The sequence below is a fragment of the Ips typographus genome, linkage group LG4 (genome assembly GCF_016097725.1).
Source record: "Ips typographus isolate SLU linkage group LG4, UJ_Ityp_2.0, whole genome shotgun sequence".
NCBI classification, from domain to species: domain Eukaryota; kingdom Metazoa; phylum Arthropoda; class Insecta; order Coleoptera; family Curculionidae; genus Ips; species Ips typographus.
In genome coordinates this window covers 14,110,158-14,130,126 of record NC_138425.1, presented here as the reverse complement: position 1 = coordinate 14,130,126, position 19,969 = coordinate 14,110,158, and the positions used below count along the sequence as shown (strand labels likewise).

Here is a 19,969-nt window from a genome sequence, read left to right as displayed (position 1 = left end):
ATATACTATTTTCCAAAATGTCGTATTTTAACAGATATTTCCGGAAGTAATGGGTAAAATTTTTTTAAATGTTAAAACGGCATAAGATTGAACTCCAAATTGGGAAACTTTGTCTCCATTTAACCAACATCTCTTACCGTTTTCGAGATCCCCATACTTAGACACGAATTGGTGGCGCCCTGTATAAAAATAAGACGTTTCTAAGCTTGCGTTGCTTTTTTCGAACCGTAATTTTAGGACGCTAAAAGTGTTCCCAACAATTATTCTTTATTAAAATACAGTATACTGAAAATACAGACATAGACATAGTCTTTTGTTAAATATAGACCAACTATGTTTAGTAGGTGTAGGTACTACAGTAATACAGGAAATCTTAAATCTGTATCTCTCAAATTATCGCTAATCCACCGCTGAGCTTCTTCCAGCATTTCTTCATCAAAATAACTCTTATATCCTCCGATTACACCCCTTCTTACAAGTCCTTCAAGTTTCCCAGGCTCGAATATTTCTCGCATATTAGCTAAACTAACCGAAGGATTTTTCTTGAAATTTTCGATGTTTAAGTGGTTTTTCAACTGGTCCAGCTCGTCTTTTGTATACGACTTTCCCAGAAACGCGGCGATTTTCTCCAGTTCTTCGCTCATGTTCTGTGAATCAGTTTTAATTATAAACATCACAATGCATTAGAGTAATTACCGTAGTGATATTCTCGTAGAAGAGGAACAGAAAATTGTCGTCGTGTCGTTTCTTCCATGCTTCTTTAACATGCTCCCAATAAGGTGTACAAACAACTAAAATCATCAAGATTAGTACTAACCACTTTTAAAATTAAACCAAACTTACCCATGTCGTTTATGAAGTAATTCCAGTACGTCCTAAAATCATTCTGATAAGAGTGAAGACGTAAACTACACGAATTATAGAAGCATGACACAGCTACATCCAGTGGACTTCTAGCCACATAGATTACCTAAAAAAAAACAATATCAACATTTGAATATAAAGTCCTAAAATTCCATTAAACGTTGATTTTGTTAGTTTAAATTTCAGTTTGAAAAAAGTATAAATTGATTGAAGCTTTGAAAAATTAAATTTTATTTTCAGTCTTTAAAAATTGCCTTAAAATTTAAATTATTTTTTTCAACTTAATATCAAAGATAGCTTAAATGGAATTTGAACATACTGTTACGGTCTTTCCGTGGGTTTTCACAAAGTCAGTTTAACTCAACAATTAATAAATTTATTTACACTTCAAAACACTCCATACAATAATTCATTCAGCTACTAAAAACACTACTACAATTCCACAATTATTCCACTATTTAAACTTTACCGCGTTCTCAAATTCACTACTACTACTACTACTGTCGAGACCGCTTCGTTTATATTCGGTAAACCCAGTTCTAGAACCACTCTGAAACGCTTAGCGATTTGCGTCGAACATCCAAGACGATTCTCGCTGTATCGCTATCTAACGATGGCCTACTTTAAGACGCGCCCGGCCAGATATTGCGGCGCTTCGATTCCACCCCGAATCGAGTGCTCGTTCAGAAGTATCGAGCATAGTAGGCCCAAACCGTAACACTGCCCCCCTCTTAAGGCTGATCGTCCCGCTCCGCTTCATCTAATCCCTGGTATTTCTTGAGCCTGTCCAGATGGACAATTTTCATCTTGCCTTTGCGGTTGCGTTCGACTCTGTACACGACGTCGTTTAACCTTTTTACCACATTGTAAGGTCCCTCCCAGTGTCGTTGCCATCTTTGACTTAATCCTTTGCTCCTCCTGAGTTGAAACATCCACACAGCCATCACCTTCCTTATAATTGCCACCAGCTGGTCTGTGGTCCAGTGTCATCTTCATACGGTCGTTGTTTGGTTTCATCTTCTCTCTCTCAAGGTCCTGAATCGTGCTTGATCCCTTCTGTAACGAACACTGGTTACACCGTTTACACCATTCCTTAATGTCCTTTCTGAAGTTAATCCAGTAAAATCGATCTCTTATTCTAGCCAAAGTCTGGTTTACTCCAAAGTGTCCTCCTCCGCGACTGTCATGTAGTTCTCGCAGCACATTCTCTTTGCAGGAATTGGGCACTATTGTTTGGTAAACAAAGCGTTTTCCGTCTGGACTTTCCCATTTGCGAGTAATTAAGTCATCTCGCAGTCGAAGCGAATTCCACTGCAACCAGTAACCCCTTACTGTTGGTCCATATCTGGAAATCTGTTGCCAATCCGGTTTCAAATCCTTCTCCAACCATCTTCTGATTACTTTCAAATCAGAGTCTGAGCGCTGTCCTTTTATTATGTCTTGTAGCCTCTTTATCTGTCACCTTCGCGATTTGACCAATCCTCCAACCATTATGAATTTGTCCTTTCCGGTACCTCAAGACACTATCAAAAGCTTGACGATCCTCTACATATCGCGGTAAATGTCCTTTCGGGTTCTTCATTTCCTGCTCCTGGTTACGCCAGTTCTGCGGGGTCGGTAAACCAGACTGCTGTCTGCAATTCGAGCGGTAATGTCCTTTACGTCCACAATTATAACACGTAATGTTTCTTTTAGCACAGGAGTTCCGGTGATTTGTTCTGATGTCCTGATTTCGTCGACACTGCGGGTTTGGAGAACAAGACCGCTGTCTGCAATTCCTGCTATTGTGTCCTTTGTGTCCACATCGATAACATTCCACTCTAGTGATCGGGTGTGAACGTTCTAACTGTGTGGACTGACCATTTCCTGATGCTGCCATTTGTTGCACTAATTGGCCAACCATTGATTTAATTTCATCTATTGATATATCAACATGATCTGCTAGCGGTACTCTCTCCTCTTGAATAGTCACGGCCCTGATCTTTGGCTTTAAGTCATTGCACGCAGCTTCCACTTCCAACGCTCGAACCAGTAATTCGCTGCTGTTGCTTCCTTTGAACATCTTCAGCATTTTCTTTACCTCCGGATCTCGAATCCCTTCTACAAAATACTGTGCCACAAATTCTTCTTGGATTTCATCCGGGACGGCTGGGTAAGCCAGATGCACAAGCCGACGAATTTTGGCCCAAACTCTTGTAGATTTTCACCAGTTTTCTCCTGGCTTGCCTTTAATTGCGTTTGATACACTCCTTTCCTATGCTGATCCCCATAACGTCGTTCTAATGCAGCTACTAATGTTTCATAGTTTACTTTGTCTTTTTAACGGCATTTCCTATGAATAGTACACAAGGCGGTTAAATCAAACCTGCTGCAATATACAGGTGTCGTAAAAATAAAACTGATCATAGATAAACAATGTAACTGACAGAAAACATTGATAAATGCATGAGCGCGACAAAGGCAGAAAAGCTAAAAAATAAGTCCAAGTAGGCGGACAGTTTGCTGCGATGTTGTCAAAACGTTTCTCTGAGTTTGTGGACCTGCAAAATTAATTTTGTAACTAGAACATTCCTAATCATTTCAATTCATTTGTTAATGTATTTGAAAAGTCCTGTGTTTTGTTCTGTGTACATTTGTTTAAAAACTTTCTAAAACTTACTTATAAACTAAACGCCAATAGGCCAATAACTAAATTATATAATTAATCCAGTGAATGAAGTAGTCTTTATACCAAAACCCGGTAAAAGGGACTACACCGTGCCCAAATCATTCAGACCTATCAGTTTAACGTCCTTCCTCATGAAAACGCTGGAAAGGATGATAGTACCTAACAGAGGAAGTCCTCATCAGGACTCCGCTGCATAGTAATCAGCATGTATACAGGAAAGGAAGGTCGACAGATACGGCTTTCCATGCTCTGGTGCAAAAATCTGAACAGGGATTACAAGACAAGGAGGTCACATTGGTCTTTGATGTGGAGGGTGCATTTGATAAGGCCAGAACAAGCAATATCTGCAACGCTCTCAAATCGAAAAAGGCACCTGTTTCAGTTATAAACTGGGTCCGGAGTGCGATAGCCTGCCTGGGGGGAGATCGAGTTACGGGGGGTCTGTCCACAGGGCAGTTGCCTTTCCCCCTTGGTGTTTGGTTATGGACGAACTCCTGGGGCGGCTAGACTGAGAGAGCTTCTACGCGCAAGCCTACGCGGATGACGGCCTAGTTCTCGTCAAAGGGAAATTCTTGGGCGTTGTCTGTGAGAGAATGCAGATGGCTTGTAAGATAATAGAGAGATGGTGCGCCGATGCCGGATTATCAGTTAATCCTAGCAAAACGGAGGTCATGCTCTTTACAAAGAGAACGCAAATTAAGGATTTGCTTCTTTTACACTTGTGGGAGAGGTTAAGTACTTGGGCGTAACTTTATACAGTAAACTCACGTGGAAACCTCACGTAGACAAAGTCATACAAAAGGCCACTGTCACTATGTGGCATTTGCGCCGGGCTCTGGGAAAAATGAGGACGACACCGAGTCTCGCATTAAACGTTCTTCTGGGCCTTCCTGAGTTACCTCTGTGGATACGCAGGGAGGCCGCTGCGGCGCTGCAGAGGATGAATGGCGTGACAACCATCTGCGTCAAGGACATACAAGTATAGCGGCTGCCATGCATCGGGATATTCCATTCCTGGGGTCAAAGGTGATCGCACCTGAGGTAAGACTTAGGTTCGAAAGAAGTTCAAGGTAGAAATCCCAGCCAGGGAAAGTTCATGTCACCAGAGGTCAGTGATTTTTCGAGAAAGTCTCAAAGTCTCCCAACACGGGATGGTGGCGAAGCAGAAGCGGATAAACCTAGTGTTGATTCCGGCACATATGGGGTTTGCGGGAAACGAGCGGGCTGATGCACTTGCCCTGCTCGGGTCCTCTGAGAGTCCAATACTGCCGAACCTCACATAGGATTAAACAACAGACAGCTAGCGAGCGCACTATGTGACTGGGCGTTTGAAGCTACCACAGAGACGTGTAGAAAGGCGGAAGGGTGCAGACACCCAAAAGGTTGATATCAAGGAGTCGCTGGGCCTTAAAAACACTGGTTGCGGTTCTAACAGGTCACTGTGGCCTAAACAGACATTTGCATCTACTAGGAATTGGTGATAGCCCCCTTTGTTCACAATAGTTCACATATCACCTATTAGGATTCTGCCATCGCTGGTCGTCTATCAGGAGGTGCTTTCTTGGGGCCTCCACACTCTCCTGCAGGGAACTGTCTTCCTTGGGGTAGGGATGGATCCTTACCTTTGTCAGGGAGACGGGACGTCTGGGTGGCGTAGGTCAGGGGTGGTAAGGTGGGGCGGATTTGAGGGAAACCATCGTGCGTACAAGACCTACTTCGCACACTTGTTAGGAAAACTACTACCTTAACACTCTTTGATGGCATGGATTTTTTAAACGATTTGAAAAAATGCAAAAACTAAGAAGGCGTCTAGAAGATGGAATCCAATTTAGATTTCTAAATATGACCTTAAATTCAACGCCAAAAAGCGTCTTTTATAATGTTTTGTTCAAAATTTCATCGGTCTCGACTTACATGGCAACTTTAAAAATACAATTTTACACATTTGTTGATGTGTTTGGAAAACAGTGAATGATAATCCAATTTTGAAATCCTTTATGCGTTTGTCGTAAAATTTTATCTAGTTCGATTTCTTGTTAAATTTCTGTTTGTGTTTAAAAAAATTAAGCTATTTACCTTACAATGTCCGTTAGTTAAAGCTGGGGGCAGCAAACTAAATGGCAAATGAGTTTTAAAAAACCGCTTTCCTTCAATACTTGCTGAAGTCTTCCACACTGGTTTCATATTTGCCCACCATTGATGCTTTTGTGGGTCGTGTTTGATGAGTTCCGTCATCATTTCAGCTTTGACTTTTTCATTAATTCTGCTGCTTAGCCTACAACACACCAGAAATGCTAAAATTCCTGTTAATAACTAGTATTTATAAGTATCGTCGATGGAAGCAGTTCATTAATAGTTATTTAGCTAACAAGTGCGGAAAGTGGTCCCGCACGAGACTGCAGTTGAAGGGCGGGAAAGACGTTTTCCGCCTTGGTCCGCTATCGAGTGCGGAAAAGACACTTCCGGCACGTATTAGGTACAATATTTTTCCTACGACTCTGCAGAAAACTACAATGAGAACATTAGCATTTTACAATTATTAGTGTCTATGTCATGCTATTTGTAGATGAAGGGGTTACAATAGAAAACCAGTCAAATAAATTTCTTGCAGGTGGGTTGTCAGTTGAAATTTTAGACAGAAAAAAATGAGAAATTAAGTAGAAATTACAAGAAAAATGTGGTTGTACTGCTTGTTGTTGTCTTTTCACCAGGTTATCATATAGTGCACCATAAACCAAGACAATCGTTATGGATGAATTATAAATTTATTAAAATGAGATTCTAGTAAGAATTAGTCGATAGAGATAATTGAAAAAATAGTGCACAATCTCCGAAAACAGAAAAAAAAACATAAAATATCTAAAAACGTCAATTTGCATATAACACAAACTATAAATGAAACCAATTATTTATGTTATGTAAAAGTAGAATTATAATTTTTTATATACGTTAACATAATATACGATACATTAATATAATTATTGAATAGACACTTACTCAAAAAAAGGAAATCTTGTCCATAAAGAAATTTTGGCGGCCTTTGCGTAGTCTAAATCATTGCACAACAACCATACGAGTTCTTGAACCATCGTTGTACCTTTCAACAATAAAAACGATACTAGAAAATAAGTTTAATAGTATATTACTTAACTAGTGCTGTAAGAAGCATTTTACGCACGATATGGAAAAAGTAGCGGCGAGTGTGTAATTCCATGAGTGCGTAAAATGCTTCTTACAGCACGTGTGACGTACTATACTTTACCTACGACCAAATGAAAAGTCCTGTTTTCGCAATTCATATAATTCACAGTAACTTTTCATTAAAAATGTATATTTTCAACGTATTGACAACATATTTGTACTAAATAATAAAGTAAAATTCACAAATCATGTTACTTAAATAATTATTACCGTTGTTCTTAAAATAATTATTTATGGTGACATTACAGTTATTAAGAAGAAAGAGAAAATATTCAGTAATATTACTTCATGTGTTTGCTATTGGAGATAATATTCTAGAAGAAGTGTTAGTTACTTTAAACTGTATGAACAATGCATTACGCGATGATCTCCTGTCTAATATACTCTGATAAAGGAAGAAATGTAAACAAAATCAATTTTTCCCAGCATTAGAGCGATAGTATAACTATGCGTAAAGAGTTTCATTACGTAACGGAAAACTATACGTAAATAGCTATTTACACTGAGGTCGTAAGTAAACTAAAATTAAGGTGTTACCTGATCTGGGAAATGTCATTACAAACACATCATCGGATCGAACGTTAAAGTTGTACATTTCTTCGGCTTCTTTGGTATAACCGTTTGGAAAAACATAGTTTTTTGGTCCCACTTGGAGAAAAAGATCCCTTGATCCTGAATATTTAATAATACAAATTTTAATTTTTGTTTTGAAAAATAAAAAATATATTTTTTTAAAACACACCTCTAAAATCTCTTAGAAGTTGGTCGTTTAGTTTAGGATCAATAGTTCGAATAACATATGGAAAAACTAGCTTTTTGTCACTATTTTTCGACTCATCACTACTTCCTTGAATGACACTGCCGTTAATATTCACTAATGTATGTAAAGACATTTTTGCTACTAATTGTGTAGTTGTTTAGTGTTTCGTCCTTTATACAGTGAGGTTGGAACAAATTCATTTAAAATTAAGGGTTTTGTTTTGTAAATGCATGTGTACAGGGCGGCCCAAAAATTTACTACCATCAACTTCATTTTTTCAAATGGAATTATCTATTTTTAATTTTATTTTTGAATTGTTTTTGAAAAATATTTTTTATATAATTTTTTTTTAATTTAATTTTTGTCCTACTTAGAATTCGATGCACAATTCAAAAATAAAATTAAAAATAGGTAATTCCATTTGAAAAAATTAAAAAGTTGATGGTAGTAAATTATTTTTGGTCTGCCCAGTATACGTCCATTTACCATTAAAACAACCGCAGACAAAAATAAAAATCGACGTGTACGAGCAAATTTCCAAAAAACAAAACCCTTAATTTAAAATGAATTTGTTCCAACCAACGCGTCCTCACTGTATTTATATATTCAATTAAGCGCGCGCATCATTATCGTAATTGCTTGGCGCAATCTTATTTGGTTGGTAATATGGTACTTATGATAAAAGAAGGTTCTGCTTTTGAGTACAGGGTGTTACAAATTCGAGGCATTAGCATTGACATCTCAGAAACTATAGTTGATAAAGACAGATCCGTGAATTTTAGCCCCTGAGGATGAGTCGTTTATACACTCGAAACATAATGGGCAGCTTTTAGCTACTAAATAAAAATTTTGTGGAATTGAATTTGTGTTTTTTGCTTGTACTTTTAACACTCAGTTTAATGATTTTCTAAAGTCGATTTTTATTATTTTAACTCTGATGATATCAAACTTCAAAAATCAATCAAAAGGTGATATGTATAACTAAAACTGGCCATAGGAAATCAATATCAAAAACAGACAGCATAACAAAAATTCAGAAGCTTATTCATCAGCTTGTCCAGTGCAATTCATCCACTGGATTAGTTACGTAATTTTGTTATTGGCTCAGTGGCACTAACTTTTTAAACAAATGTACAAGGGTGGTACCTTTTTCGTTGGATTTATGGGGTACAGAGTAAACGGTAATAGATAAAAAAAAGTATAATATGTGTTGCGAGCTCGATTTTCAAGTTTAGTCTGCTGGTCCAATCAGAATCGTCATTTGTTTCGAATATACAGAGGATTTTTGGAAATTGGCATTATTCGAATCTTTGCGATATCTCAGGTCTCTAGGTTAATCAAAATCTGATAACGCCCTCTCATAGGGTTTTTTATGTAGATTCCATTGGGGCAGTCGTTCTATAGCAATGCTATTATTCTCATTCATTTTGAAGTTCCTAATTTGTCTGTTTGCTTTGTCTGCTACTTTATTTCAAACAAATAATAATATTACAGTGCGTTTATCAGCAACACAAAGAATTGAAATTCTAATGATGGTTGGGTATGGCGATAGAGAGCAAACTCAACATGTGTGTGTTTTATTTAATAACAAATATCCAGAAAGGCCAATAAACCAGTATCAGTAGTTAGTAAATAATATTAAAGAAGGTTTTGAGATACGGGTTCTGTAGACGATAAGTCAAAGAATGGACGTCCTGCGATAAAGGAAGACAAAAAACTAATTATTTTATTATCTGTGGAAGAAAATTAACATTCTAGCATTCCTCAAGTTGCCCGCGACTATGATACCTCTCGTTCGACGGTACATAAGGTTTTAAAGATAGAAATGTGGCATCTTTCTAAAATGCACCTGGTACACAAAAATTAAATGAAGACGATCTAGAGAAACGAATGCAGTTCTCTGCAACCTTAATGTGTCATAATTTTCCTGTTCAAGTTAATCAAGTTGAAAACATATTCAAAGATGAATCAACTCAAGTCGTCGACAAAACTGTCGGTATTGGGCAATAGAGAATCCCAGATGGATGAGAGAACAACACACCCAATATCCTGAAAAAAATAATGTTTGCGCAGGAATTCTGAGAAATCAGATCATTTTTTGGATCACATCTTACTTTTTTGCAGAGATATTGAACGGTCCAAAATATCTCCACTTTAAGAATTGCTAATAACACAGTGACACATGAGAAAATGTATGGTTACAGCAAGACGGTGCACCACCACATTATGCAATACAAGTTAGACAGTATCTTAACGAAGTAGCATTTCCCAACAGATGGATTGGAAGACGTGGATCAATTGAATGGCCTCCAAGATCTCCTGATCTCAATCCTTTGGATTTTTTTTTGTGGGGCCATCTTAAAAATGTTGTTTATAAAACTAACCTGAATCAACTGACTACCTAAATACTAGAATTAGAAGAGTGTGCTAACATTAGTCAAGAAATCATAAAATCATAAATAGTGTCCAAGGTGAATTTATCGATTGTTTGGTATACAGCCAGGCACAGAACGGGTTCCAGTTTGACCATTTAATTAACTAAATAATTATTGCTTTTTTATTATTAAACACTATTTTTCGAATGTTTATGAAAAGTTATTGAGATAGTTGTTGTGCAACATCTGATGCCATTAAAGCCGCATCATTCGGTAAACACCGATCTGATTGGTAAAGAATGGTGAGGTTACTGTCCACTGCTGGACAAAAGCCTTTCTCATACTTAGTCATTTTCTCCGGTTCTGTGCCATCAGCATCCAGTTTGCAGCGAGTCTCTTATATCGTCACTCCATCATGGTGGGCGTCCTCTGTTTCTGTATGCTTCCATGCTTGAGCTTCATTGTAAAATACTTTTTGTCCATCGGTCATGGGTTACTCTGGCCACATGACCCGCCCAGTTCCACTTCATACGCAGAATGGTTTCGACAGCATCTCTTACTCCTGTGTTGTGTTTGATGGTTCTATATGGGATTCTATTTGGGAGGGTTATTCCCAGCATTGATTTATCCACTTTACGTTGCATGACTTGAATTTTCTGAATGTTGTTCTTGGTCATTGTTAATGTCTCTGAACCGTATGTTAAAACCGGGAGAACGCATTGGTTAAATACCTTCTCTTTTAAACACTATGGAAGGCAGGAAAAGTTAAACCTATTCTACGCTTTATTTCGTGTGTTTGATTGTTTCTTCCAATATATCTCGTGTCCTTACCTCGTGTCCCAGGAATTTGTATAGGCCTACTTGTTCTATGTTGTTAATTTTGATGGAATCATTCAAGATGAGATTAGTCATATACTAAGTTTAAACAAAACATTATGCGCCATCTTCTTCTTCTTCGGATGCTATCCCCTGATGGATGTTTGCGATCACATTTTCCATCTGCTCTCTATTCCTTGCGGTATGAATTAGGGTCTGTATGTCATTCACTCCTGTCCACTGTCTTGTGTTCCGCAACCATGACAATTTCTTCCTTCCCATTCCTCTACGGCCTTCTATCTTACTCTCGATCTGTAAATACTCATACTTTTCGTTGATGACGTGCCCCAGGTATTCTGCGGTATAGCCACATCTCGAATGCTTCCAATTTGTTAATGTGGTTGACTTTAAGGGTCCATCCCATAGAGAAGTACCGACCATACTTCAAAAATCTGAACCTCAGACCAAGATCAAAGTCCGAGCAACTAAATACTCTTCTCAGTCCTAGGAATGCTTGTCGGGCCTGTTCAATGCGACTCTTGATTTCGATATCGGAGGTCCAGTTTTCAGATAACCACATGCCCAAGTATCTAAATTTGCTCACTCTGTCTATGCGCATTGCGTTGAATGTAAACTGTGAGTTTTCAAACGCATTCAGGTTTCTTGTTTTTGTCATAAACTTCGTCTTTTTAGTGTTTATGTTTAGACCCATCAATCTGCTATGTTGACCGACTGTGTTGATCAGTCCTTGTAAGTCTTGCATGTTATGAGCGATGTGGTGTCATCAGCATAACGTATGTTGTTCACCCACACTCCGTTGACTTTAATACCGATCTCCACATCTTCGAGTGCTTCCCGGAAGACCCCTTCCGAGTACAGGTTGAACAAAAGCGGGGACAAGACACATCCCTGCCGCACGCCCCTCCGGATCTCTATATCATCGGACAGATCATTATTGAGCCTCATCTGTGCAATCTTGTACCAATATAGATTTTCGATACATCTGATATCTTTCTGATCTATGTCAAGATTCCTGAGGAGTTGCATTAGTTTTGGATGTTCAACTCGGTCAAATGCTTTCTCGTAGTCAACAAAGCAAAGGCATATGTCTTTTCTCACATCATGGCAGTTTTTTACAAGGATTTGCGTGGCAACTATCGCTTTTCCTGTGCCCTTGTCTAAACCCAAACTGTGACCTACTGATATCTCTTTCACATTTTTTATAAATCCTCTGATGAATTATGTTTAGAAATACTTTCAAAGTGTGGCTGATCAGACTAATCAGTTAATGAGCTCCACACTTTCGAGCATTATTTTTCTTAGGTAGAGGGATGAATGTTGTCCTGTTTCGTATACGATGTTAAATATTTTGTGTAGAACTTCAATGCCTCTTTCATCCAATATCTTCAATATTTCCGATGGGATCTCATCCGGCCCAGTTGCTTTATTGTTTTTAGAGTTATGTATCGCTTTTTCTATCTCCGCTCTTGTGATTGATGGTCCTGTCAAGTGGTCGCTGTCTTCATTCATAACTGTAGGTCTGTCCTGGTAGAAAAGTTCCTTAATATATCTTTCCCAGATTGTAATTTTTTTCCTGCTATCGGTAATTATCTGATTGTTTTCGTCGGCCAGTATATTTGATGCTCTGCCTTTATGTATTCCGGCAGTCTCTTTCAGTTTTTTGTGTAAGTTGTGCCGTCATTTTGTCTTTGTAACTGTTCCATTTCCGCGCATTCTTGTTTCAGCCATTCGTTCTTTGCCATTCTTATCTTTGACCTGATTATTCTTTGTATGTTTATTATATTTGATGTCATATTTATTTTTGCATGCCCGACGTTCATCTATCAGTCCCAATATGTCGTTATTCAACCATCTCTGTTTTCAAGTCCTGTAGGGGTACTATGTTACTTGATAGAGATAGAAACAGAGATTTAAACAAGGCAGACTTATAGTAGAACATGCAAGTGAAAGTGAGATGTAAAAAAAAAGTTTATTTTCTATTCTCTTACATAGTTCCACTGCAGGTCCTGTATCCCAGTTTAGTCTCAGTTACCTCCGTCACAATATCCGACAATTCTGTCCATGAAGGTGTTGGGTCGTTTCCGTTATCCGGTGTGATGTTGTGTATTTTACTGTTTATCTGCTCAATGATCGCGTCTCTTATTTGCGGAGTCCTTCAATCTTTCCAGTGCTATTTTTCGATTCCTATTTGATTTCTTGACATTTGCCAGAATGAGCATCATGCCTGCCACCAACATGGTCAAACAAAACAGATGATGATGTGACAATTTTAATAAAAGTCGGGAATTAAATTCGCTTGTAATAAATCATCAGTATAATGGAATATCTCATAAAACAGTGCTAAGTGGTTAATAAGAGACAAATTAGACTTTATTTACATAAAAAAAATGTTTCTAACGCTTGGTTTTTTGATTGAAGTATTTGGCATCACCGCAAGTAAAACGTGTCTCTGTCTCTCTCACACACACATACAATTATTGAGATGGGAAAATTATTTCCATGTAGACAATTTTCTAGTCGTATGAGTGATGAACGGCCAAATGCACGACGTCGGAAGTCGCAATATTCGGATTAAGAATAAATCGCGCTCAGAATCAACTTTTTGTATGCACGATTGCTAAAAACAAGTTTAAACCGTCATACTTTAAGCATAGCTTAAGTTAAGTGTGGTTTAGAGTGTGACTTTTTTCACCTGTACTGTCGCAGTGAAAACGACGGTGCAAACGGGGTTTAATCCAAAATTCTTAACCTCAAAAGTCAAAAAAAGGATTTCTTCCTGTCACAGGTTTGTTTAAATTAATTTTTTTCCTATTATGATACACTAAAAACACAAAATACATAATGGATATGATGGATGAAATCTTTATTGAAGATGATCTGGACATTTTGGATATCTTGGAGTTTGGATTTTCAAGAAAAATTTATCACTGATCTGATTATTTTGATGAAACGGTAAACTTTAAATTTTACAGACGATTTCGATTGAGAAAACGATCTGTGCAAATAATCCTGCCAAAAATTAAAAATGACCAGTGACATTGACCTTTTAGGCTGTTTTCTGTAATGTAAACATTTTCTCAATAACTTTTACATGAATTAATAGTTACTTATGTATTAAGTGCGGAAAGAAGAAGTTTACTTTAGGTAGTTGAGAAGTTAAGGTGTAGTTTTCCGCACAAATGACCAATGGATGGCACGTTGGAGCAACTATAGTGTGGTTCATTTGTACTAGAGGGTAAAGTCATTTGTTTGCGCCATCGACACCTAGACGGAAATAAACATAACAAAACAAATATTTATACGTAAAAAATTATTGTATTTCAATACTAATTAAATATAAGATTTTGAATACCATCCAGCACTTTATTTTTAAGGCCGGCTCAACACGTTGGAGCCAACGGTATTTTTCGTATAACATCCACACATTGGGGCGATGTTGCTCGTTCATCTGTTCGTACGCTTAGAATCTCTTTGAAGCGAGGTCAAAAATCGACAACAGGCGACCAATTATCAACGTTGGCCCGAGCAAAAACAAAATTTGCGCAAATTTTGGCCTCAACTTGATTTTCTTGGCCCACACATTGGGCGAATACTATTGGGGCTAACGTTGGTCCTAATGCATTGTTACGGTTAGGCGCCTACTATGCTCGATTTTTACTGAACGAGCACTCGATTCGGGATGGATCCGATGCGCCGCAATATCTGGCCTAGCGCGTGTTATAGTAAGCGGCACACCTGGAAGCGTCTTCGATGTTCGACGCAAATCGCGAAGCGTTTCGCAGTGGTTCTAGAACGTGGTTTGCGAATATAAAGGAGCGGTTTCGACGGTGGAGGAGTAGTGGATTTAGGAACGCGGTGAAGTTTACATTGTAGAGAATAATTGTGGAATTGTAGTAGTGTTTTTAGTAGCTGAATTAATTATTGTACAGAGTGTTTTGAGGTTTTGAAGTGTAAATAAATTTATTTAATTGTCGAGTTAAATTGACTTTGTGTAAACCCACGGAAAAAACGTAACAGTATGAAGCCGGGGTAAGAAATACATTCATTAAAGAGTGCCAAAACAACACAGTTCAAATTAGCCTCGACTTTAAAGATCAGATATTTTTATTAACTAGGTAAATAGAGCAAAATTTACAGAAACAACTCTTTTTTAGATTCAAAATAGGAATTACACGCCTTTAGCGACCATTTCAGAATTTTGAAACCTTTCCAGATGTTTTTCTTGGGTGTTTTATGCTCTATTGCACCGACGTAATTAAGGGCATCCTAAGTTCACCTAGGCTAAGTTGTGACAGATCATGTGCAAAATGTCGTAGTCAAATTAAAACTTACTTTAGGGTGCCCTTGAATATGTCGGTGTAATCGGCCCTTAGTAATAACTTTTTTTCCCAAGTTTTTACTAAGGTTTCTCAGCTGCAGTATCTCGCATTATTCGTAGTTGGCTACCCTGTGCATGTACGAAAAACACGTCAGACGTAAATTGACGCCGTTGACTTAGGTAGGAAGTCGTCTCAGTGACGTCAAAATGTCTCACCCATTGACGTATTAAATATGAACCGGCCTTATATTCGAATTTTCATAGCAAGCCAGGGGAGCCGTAAAGTTAAGCGAGAGAGAGTACGTAAGTAAGGGTGCCACTTGTAGTTCTTTCTACTTTCTACTTACAACACATTGCAAGGTATAGAGTGATAACGGGATGTCAACAGTCAACCTTAATTTTTTGTTAATAGGTACGTTCATTCCATATACAGGGTGTCCAACAGTGAATGGACATCTGGACGTACCATCATTCTGAAAATGTACCTGCCCTATCGATCTAAAATAGTTTCATCATTGCCACGTTGCCGCTTGTACTAAAAAGTAGCAGCAACTTTGTTATTTTAAATGGAACGCCCTGTAGATTCTTATAAAGCTACATTTACTGATTTTTTTATTGAAAACACTACATTGTGTACAAAACAATTGTTCTTGTTCACAGTGTTTTGGTCACAGTTTAATAAGGACTGACGAACTATTACCTCTCTCTCCAATGGCGCTACAGCCCAAATTGAGCCTTGGCCTACTTTATCTTCCGCATCCATCTCCTCCAGGTTCTGACACCTATCAAGTTCTGCGCGTCTTCTGTCACTCAATCCTCCCATCTTTTCCGTGGTCTCCCTTTTGGTCTTCTGCCCTGCATCCTACTATTGAAGGCCCTTTTTGGTAGTCTGTTATCCGGCATTCTTACTACGTGGCCTCTGTAGTCTGACGAATTCTGAGATAGGTGCCTCCTTGAAAAGTTCGTAGATTTCATGATTATATCTTCTTCTCCATATCTCATTTTCATTTAGTGGCCCAAGATCCGTCTTAGTATTCTTTTTTCAAACACCTCCAGTTTATTCTGTGAGCTCTTTGTCATGACCCATGTCTTACATCCATAGCATAGTATCGGCCTGATGATTGTTTTGTATATTCTGATTTTTTATTTTCTGTGTATGATTTTGGAGCGGAATATATGGGACAGAGCGAAGTAGGCTTTGTTTGCCGATATTATTCGATGTTGTATCTCCGATTCCTCTGATCCTCTCGTGTTGAATTCAACACCTAGATATGTGAAGCTCTGGGCAGCATCCACGTTATCCTCTACTCTGAGGTTTCCTCTTGTTCTTGCCTGGGTTAGTGTTTTTGTCTTTTGTGTATTTATTTCGAGTCCGATGTTTCTGGCCTCTCTCTTCAGTTGTGTGTATATTTCTGCCGCCTCTTCCGCTCTGCGGGTCATAATATTGATATCATCTGCGTAGGCGGCCAGTTGTACCTATTTGTTTGTTAATAAGTTTGACCTCGCAGCATTTGTTTGTCGTATGATATTTCAGAGCCAGGTTAAACAGTGTCGGTGCGAGTCCGTCGCCCTGTTTTATTCCTTTATTTATTGGGAATATCTCCGTCATTTCGTTTTGTATACTGCTAATTATACAGGGTGGCTAAAAATTTATATTTTTGCCGCCATTCATAAACATATTGAAAGTTGGGATTTTTTAAATGGAAACCCCTGTATATTATTTTTGAAAACGAAACACCATTAAAATTACATTAAAATGATATATCATGTTCGTATACCTAAATCTTACGAGTTACAATTACACAATTACAATTTTGTGAAAAATTATTGTTTTCGCGGCGAGTTTGTAAGTTAGTAAGTTTATGAAAATGCCTATTATGTAGTACTTCTGTCTGATACAATTTCGAAACTGTTAGCGATGACATTTTAATTCTTTTCAGGTTTAGTTATTAGTTGTTAATACTAAAATGGATAGAAATAGTTATTCGAACGAAGTACTTATGCAACTATTTATTTTCTATGAACAGTGCCAACAAATCACAGCAAGAACATTCAATGAAATGTTTCCTGATTTACCACAAATGACCAAGAGGAAGTTTGTGAGAATTTAAACAAAAATTAATAACAAAATTATGGCTCGAAGCTGAAACCAACTAGAAGGTTACCAAGACCAGTAACTGGAAATGAAAGAAATATTGTGAATGTATTAGGCTTACTTTCAGTTTTATCAGTTGTCTCCAATTTTCCTGAAGGATTGAACCTATAGGAGTTTTGAAGCTGTTGGTATAACTCGATGGAGCTCCACCTCATTGCACCCGGGAGGTTACAGAAGAACTCTACCAAATGTTTGGTAATCAATGGTTTTGTCGATTAGGGACTGGCCTGCAAGATCTCCAGATCTAACTCTGTTCGATTTTTATTTATGGCTAACTTTAAAATATAAAGTTTATTCGACCGCTATAAATAGTAAGGAAGAATTAAGTCGTTGAGTAATTCAAAGTTTTGAAGAGATTGATCCCATGGACATTGAGAGAGCCACGAATACTAGCGTTAGTAATCGTATTTTCAAATGCCTTGAATGCAATGGGTGGCATTTTGACTAAGCTGCAAAAACAATCATTTTTCACAAATTTGTGTTTGTTTCGAAATCCGTAAGATTTATTTATAGGAAAGGAAGGGTCAATATCACGATCAAATCTGCTATTATAAAGTAAAAAATATAGATTTTAAAAAAGTTATTTTACATTACTTCTTATGGAAAAAAAGTTCCCGCGCAAAATTTTAGCTCAAAGATGGCCGCCAAAGCCCAATTGTCGCCACTGTTTCTGTATACAGTGTGGTCCAAATTGGTGATGCATGTATGGGGATATCCGTTATCGTAAGAGATACAGGATCGGTTAAATGGGAAAAGTTTTAGGGAATTCAATGCCAAATTCATACCCGGTTTTGAAATTAGATTATGATTTGCCGTTTTCCTGGAAATTGGAAAAACGTGAAACACTGCATTTTTAATTTTGCCTTATAGGTCCTTAACGAAGATAAAAATGTTTTTGAAAATGTTACCTTATTAGGGCACTTTTTGACGTAGAATACGATGATGTAATTAGAAATTTTGTATCGGCTTGTTGACTTGTTTGGAAGTTATGCATGACTATTTTGGAAAATCTTATGGGCGCCATCTTAGATTTTTAAATTTTCGGAAAGCGCTTAAAAACGCCTTTCCATGATGTACCTATTGATGTCCTAATTTCTAATTACACCATCGTATTCTACGTCAAAAAGTGCTTCTGTGGTACGCGCATACCGCATACGTAGCAGAAGCTATGCGCAATGCGCTTCAACTTTTCGGGCAAATTTGAGAACTGTGCTTTTTATTTTAACTAATTATTGTTTCTAAAATAATTTCGTTAGTGTTTTAAATGTTTCACAATTTCAATTTCATCATAATTAGTAGCGTAAACAACATACTTCTGGAATTACCCTTCGATGTAATTGATTAATGTACTTAGTCAGGGAAAAACGAAATTGCCTTTACTCTCCACTTAATTAGAAACGTATATTAAGGTTTTGAAATAATAGCCATTTATGTCATGTCAGTTACCTAGTTATAGAGTGTTCGAACAATGTCGCTTAAAGATCCAAACTTTATTAGAACCCTAAAATGGGGATTTCAGTCCAGATCGCGTTTTTTTACTTTCCTCGGAATATTACCACCATACAATTTTGCAGAGGGAAAACATGAAAAGTTTTTACTCTACAAATACAAAGTGTTTTCCTTAATTGTGGTGATTACTGTCGCTAGCGCTGTTTGTCTGTATGAGAGAGCAACTTTGGTAGATTTGGAACCGATAGCCCGTGTTTGTATAATTTTCACACATGCATTGAACTGGGCGGTTATTGTAGTTTTTATGATGATAACTGTGACCAAAAGAGAGATTTTCTTGGATATTTTCCATGAACTAACTGCTATAGAAGAAAAAAACAACTCCCCAATTAATGCTAAAGAGATGGCATCATTTCGAAGGGACAGGATTTATTTGCTGTTAGTGCACCTAATCTTTCTTCAGTATATCTTTGTTTACAACTACGCATTTTTATCCCTTACTACATGGACCTTCCGCCTTTCTATGCTCATTTTACAAATAGGAATTGTCCAGGCATATTATGTTTCTATGATTCTTTATATAACAATCATATTGTTAAAGTCTATAAAGTCCAAATACACAGAACTTAACTATATGGTCGCTGTTTTGAAACACACTAAAATTTATGAAGAAAAAACTCTATTAGAGCATATAAAAACTGTAAAACATGTTTTTATTAAACTCGCTAAAACTGTGGATATGTTTAACCAATTGCTAGGACAACTGATGGGTATTATGCCTCTAAGCTGCAGCATTGCCACATTGGAAATATTTTTGCACATCAAACATACTCTACCACAATACCACGATCAGATAATTTTACCTGTTACCAAAATATCAGGAGGGCTAATACTATTTGTAAGCTAACTATTTTGTTAATAGCAACATTTGATTTGTTAAATTTCAGTTAGCAACTTCCAGAATTCTTGTTCTGTGCGACCAAATCCAAGTCCAATCCAAAAAAATCATGACCACTTGTTACGACATTCAGGATTGCCTTTCGATCTACTCCAAACCTTACTTGGAACTACAACAATTTACCAACAAATTTACGCATTTTAAAATTTTCTTTACAGCTTCAGGATTTTACGTCATTAATCGATCCGTTATGTTTTCCATCATAGGCAGCGTTGCCACGTATTTTATTGTTGCCGAACAGTTTTGGAATGCCAGTAAGAGAATGTCAATGCAATCCAATGAGAGTGTGTTGGAGGGTGGAGAGTAGTGATTATGAAATATTTAATGTATCATTGTAAATTATAACATAATTTAACTATTTAATTGATCTATTCAAAAAATACT

At 37.4% G+C, this 19,969-nt stretch overlaps 1 protein-coding gene across 1 annotated transcript; it reads right to left on the bottom strand.

Annotated features, from left to right (window-relative positions):
• Nucleotides 1–254: 254 nt before the first annotated feature.
• Nucleotides 255–10,545, bottom strand: LOC145727800 (sulfotransferase 1E1-like). Its single transcript, XM_081977622.1, has 9 exons — nt 10,341–10,545; nt 7,476–7,580; nt 7,271–7,405; nt 6,530–6,629; nt 5,925–6,030; nt 5,609–5,845; nt 844–970; nt 697–791; nt 255–647 (listed from the first exon to the last, which is right to left on the bottom strand). The coding sequence occupies exons 1-9, from the start codon at nt 10,543–10,545 to the stop codon at nt 354–356; spliced, it is 1,404 nt and encodes a 467-aa protein (XP_081833748.1). The 3' UTR covers nt 255–353.
• Nucleotides 10,546–19,969: the final 9,424 nt, after the last annotated feature.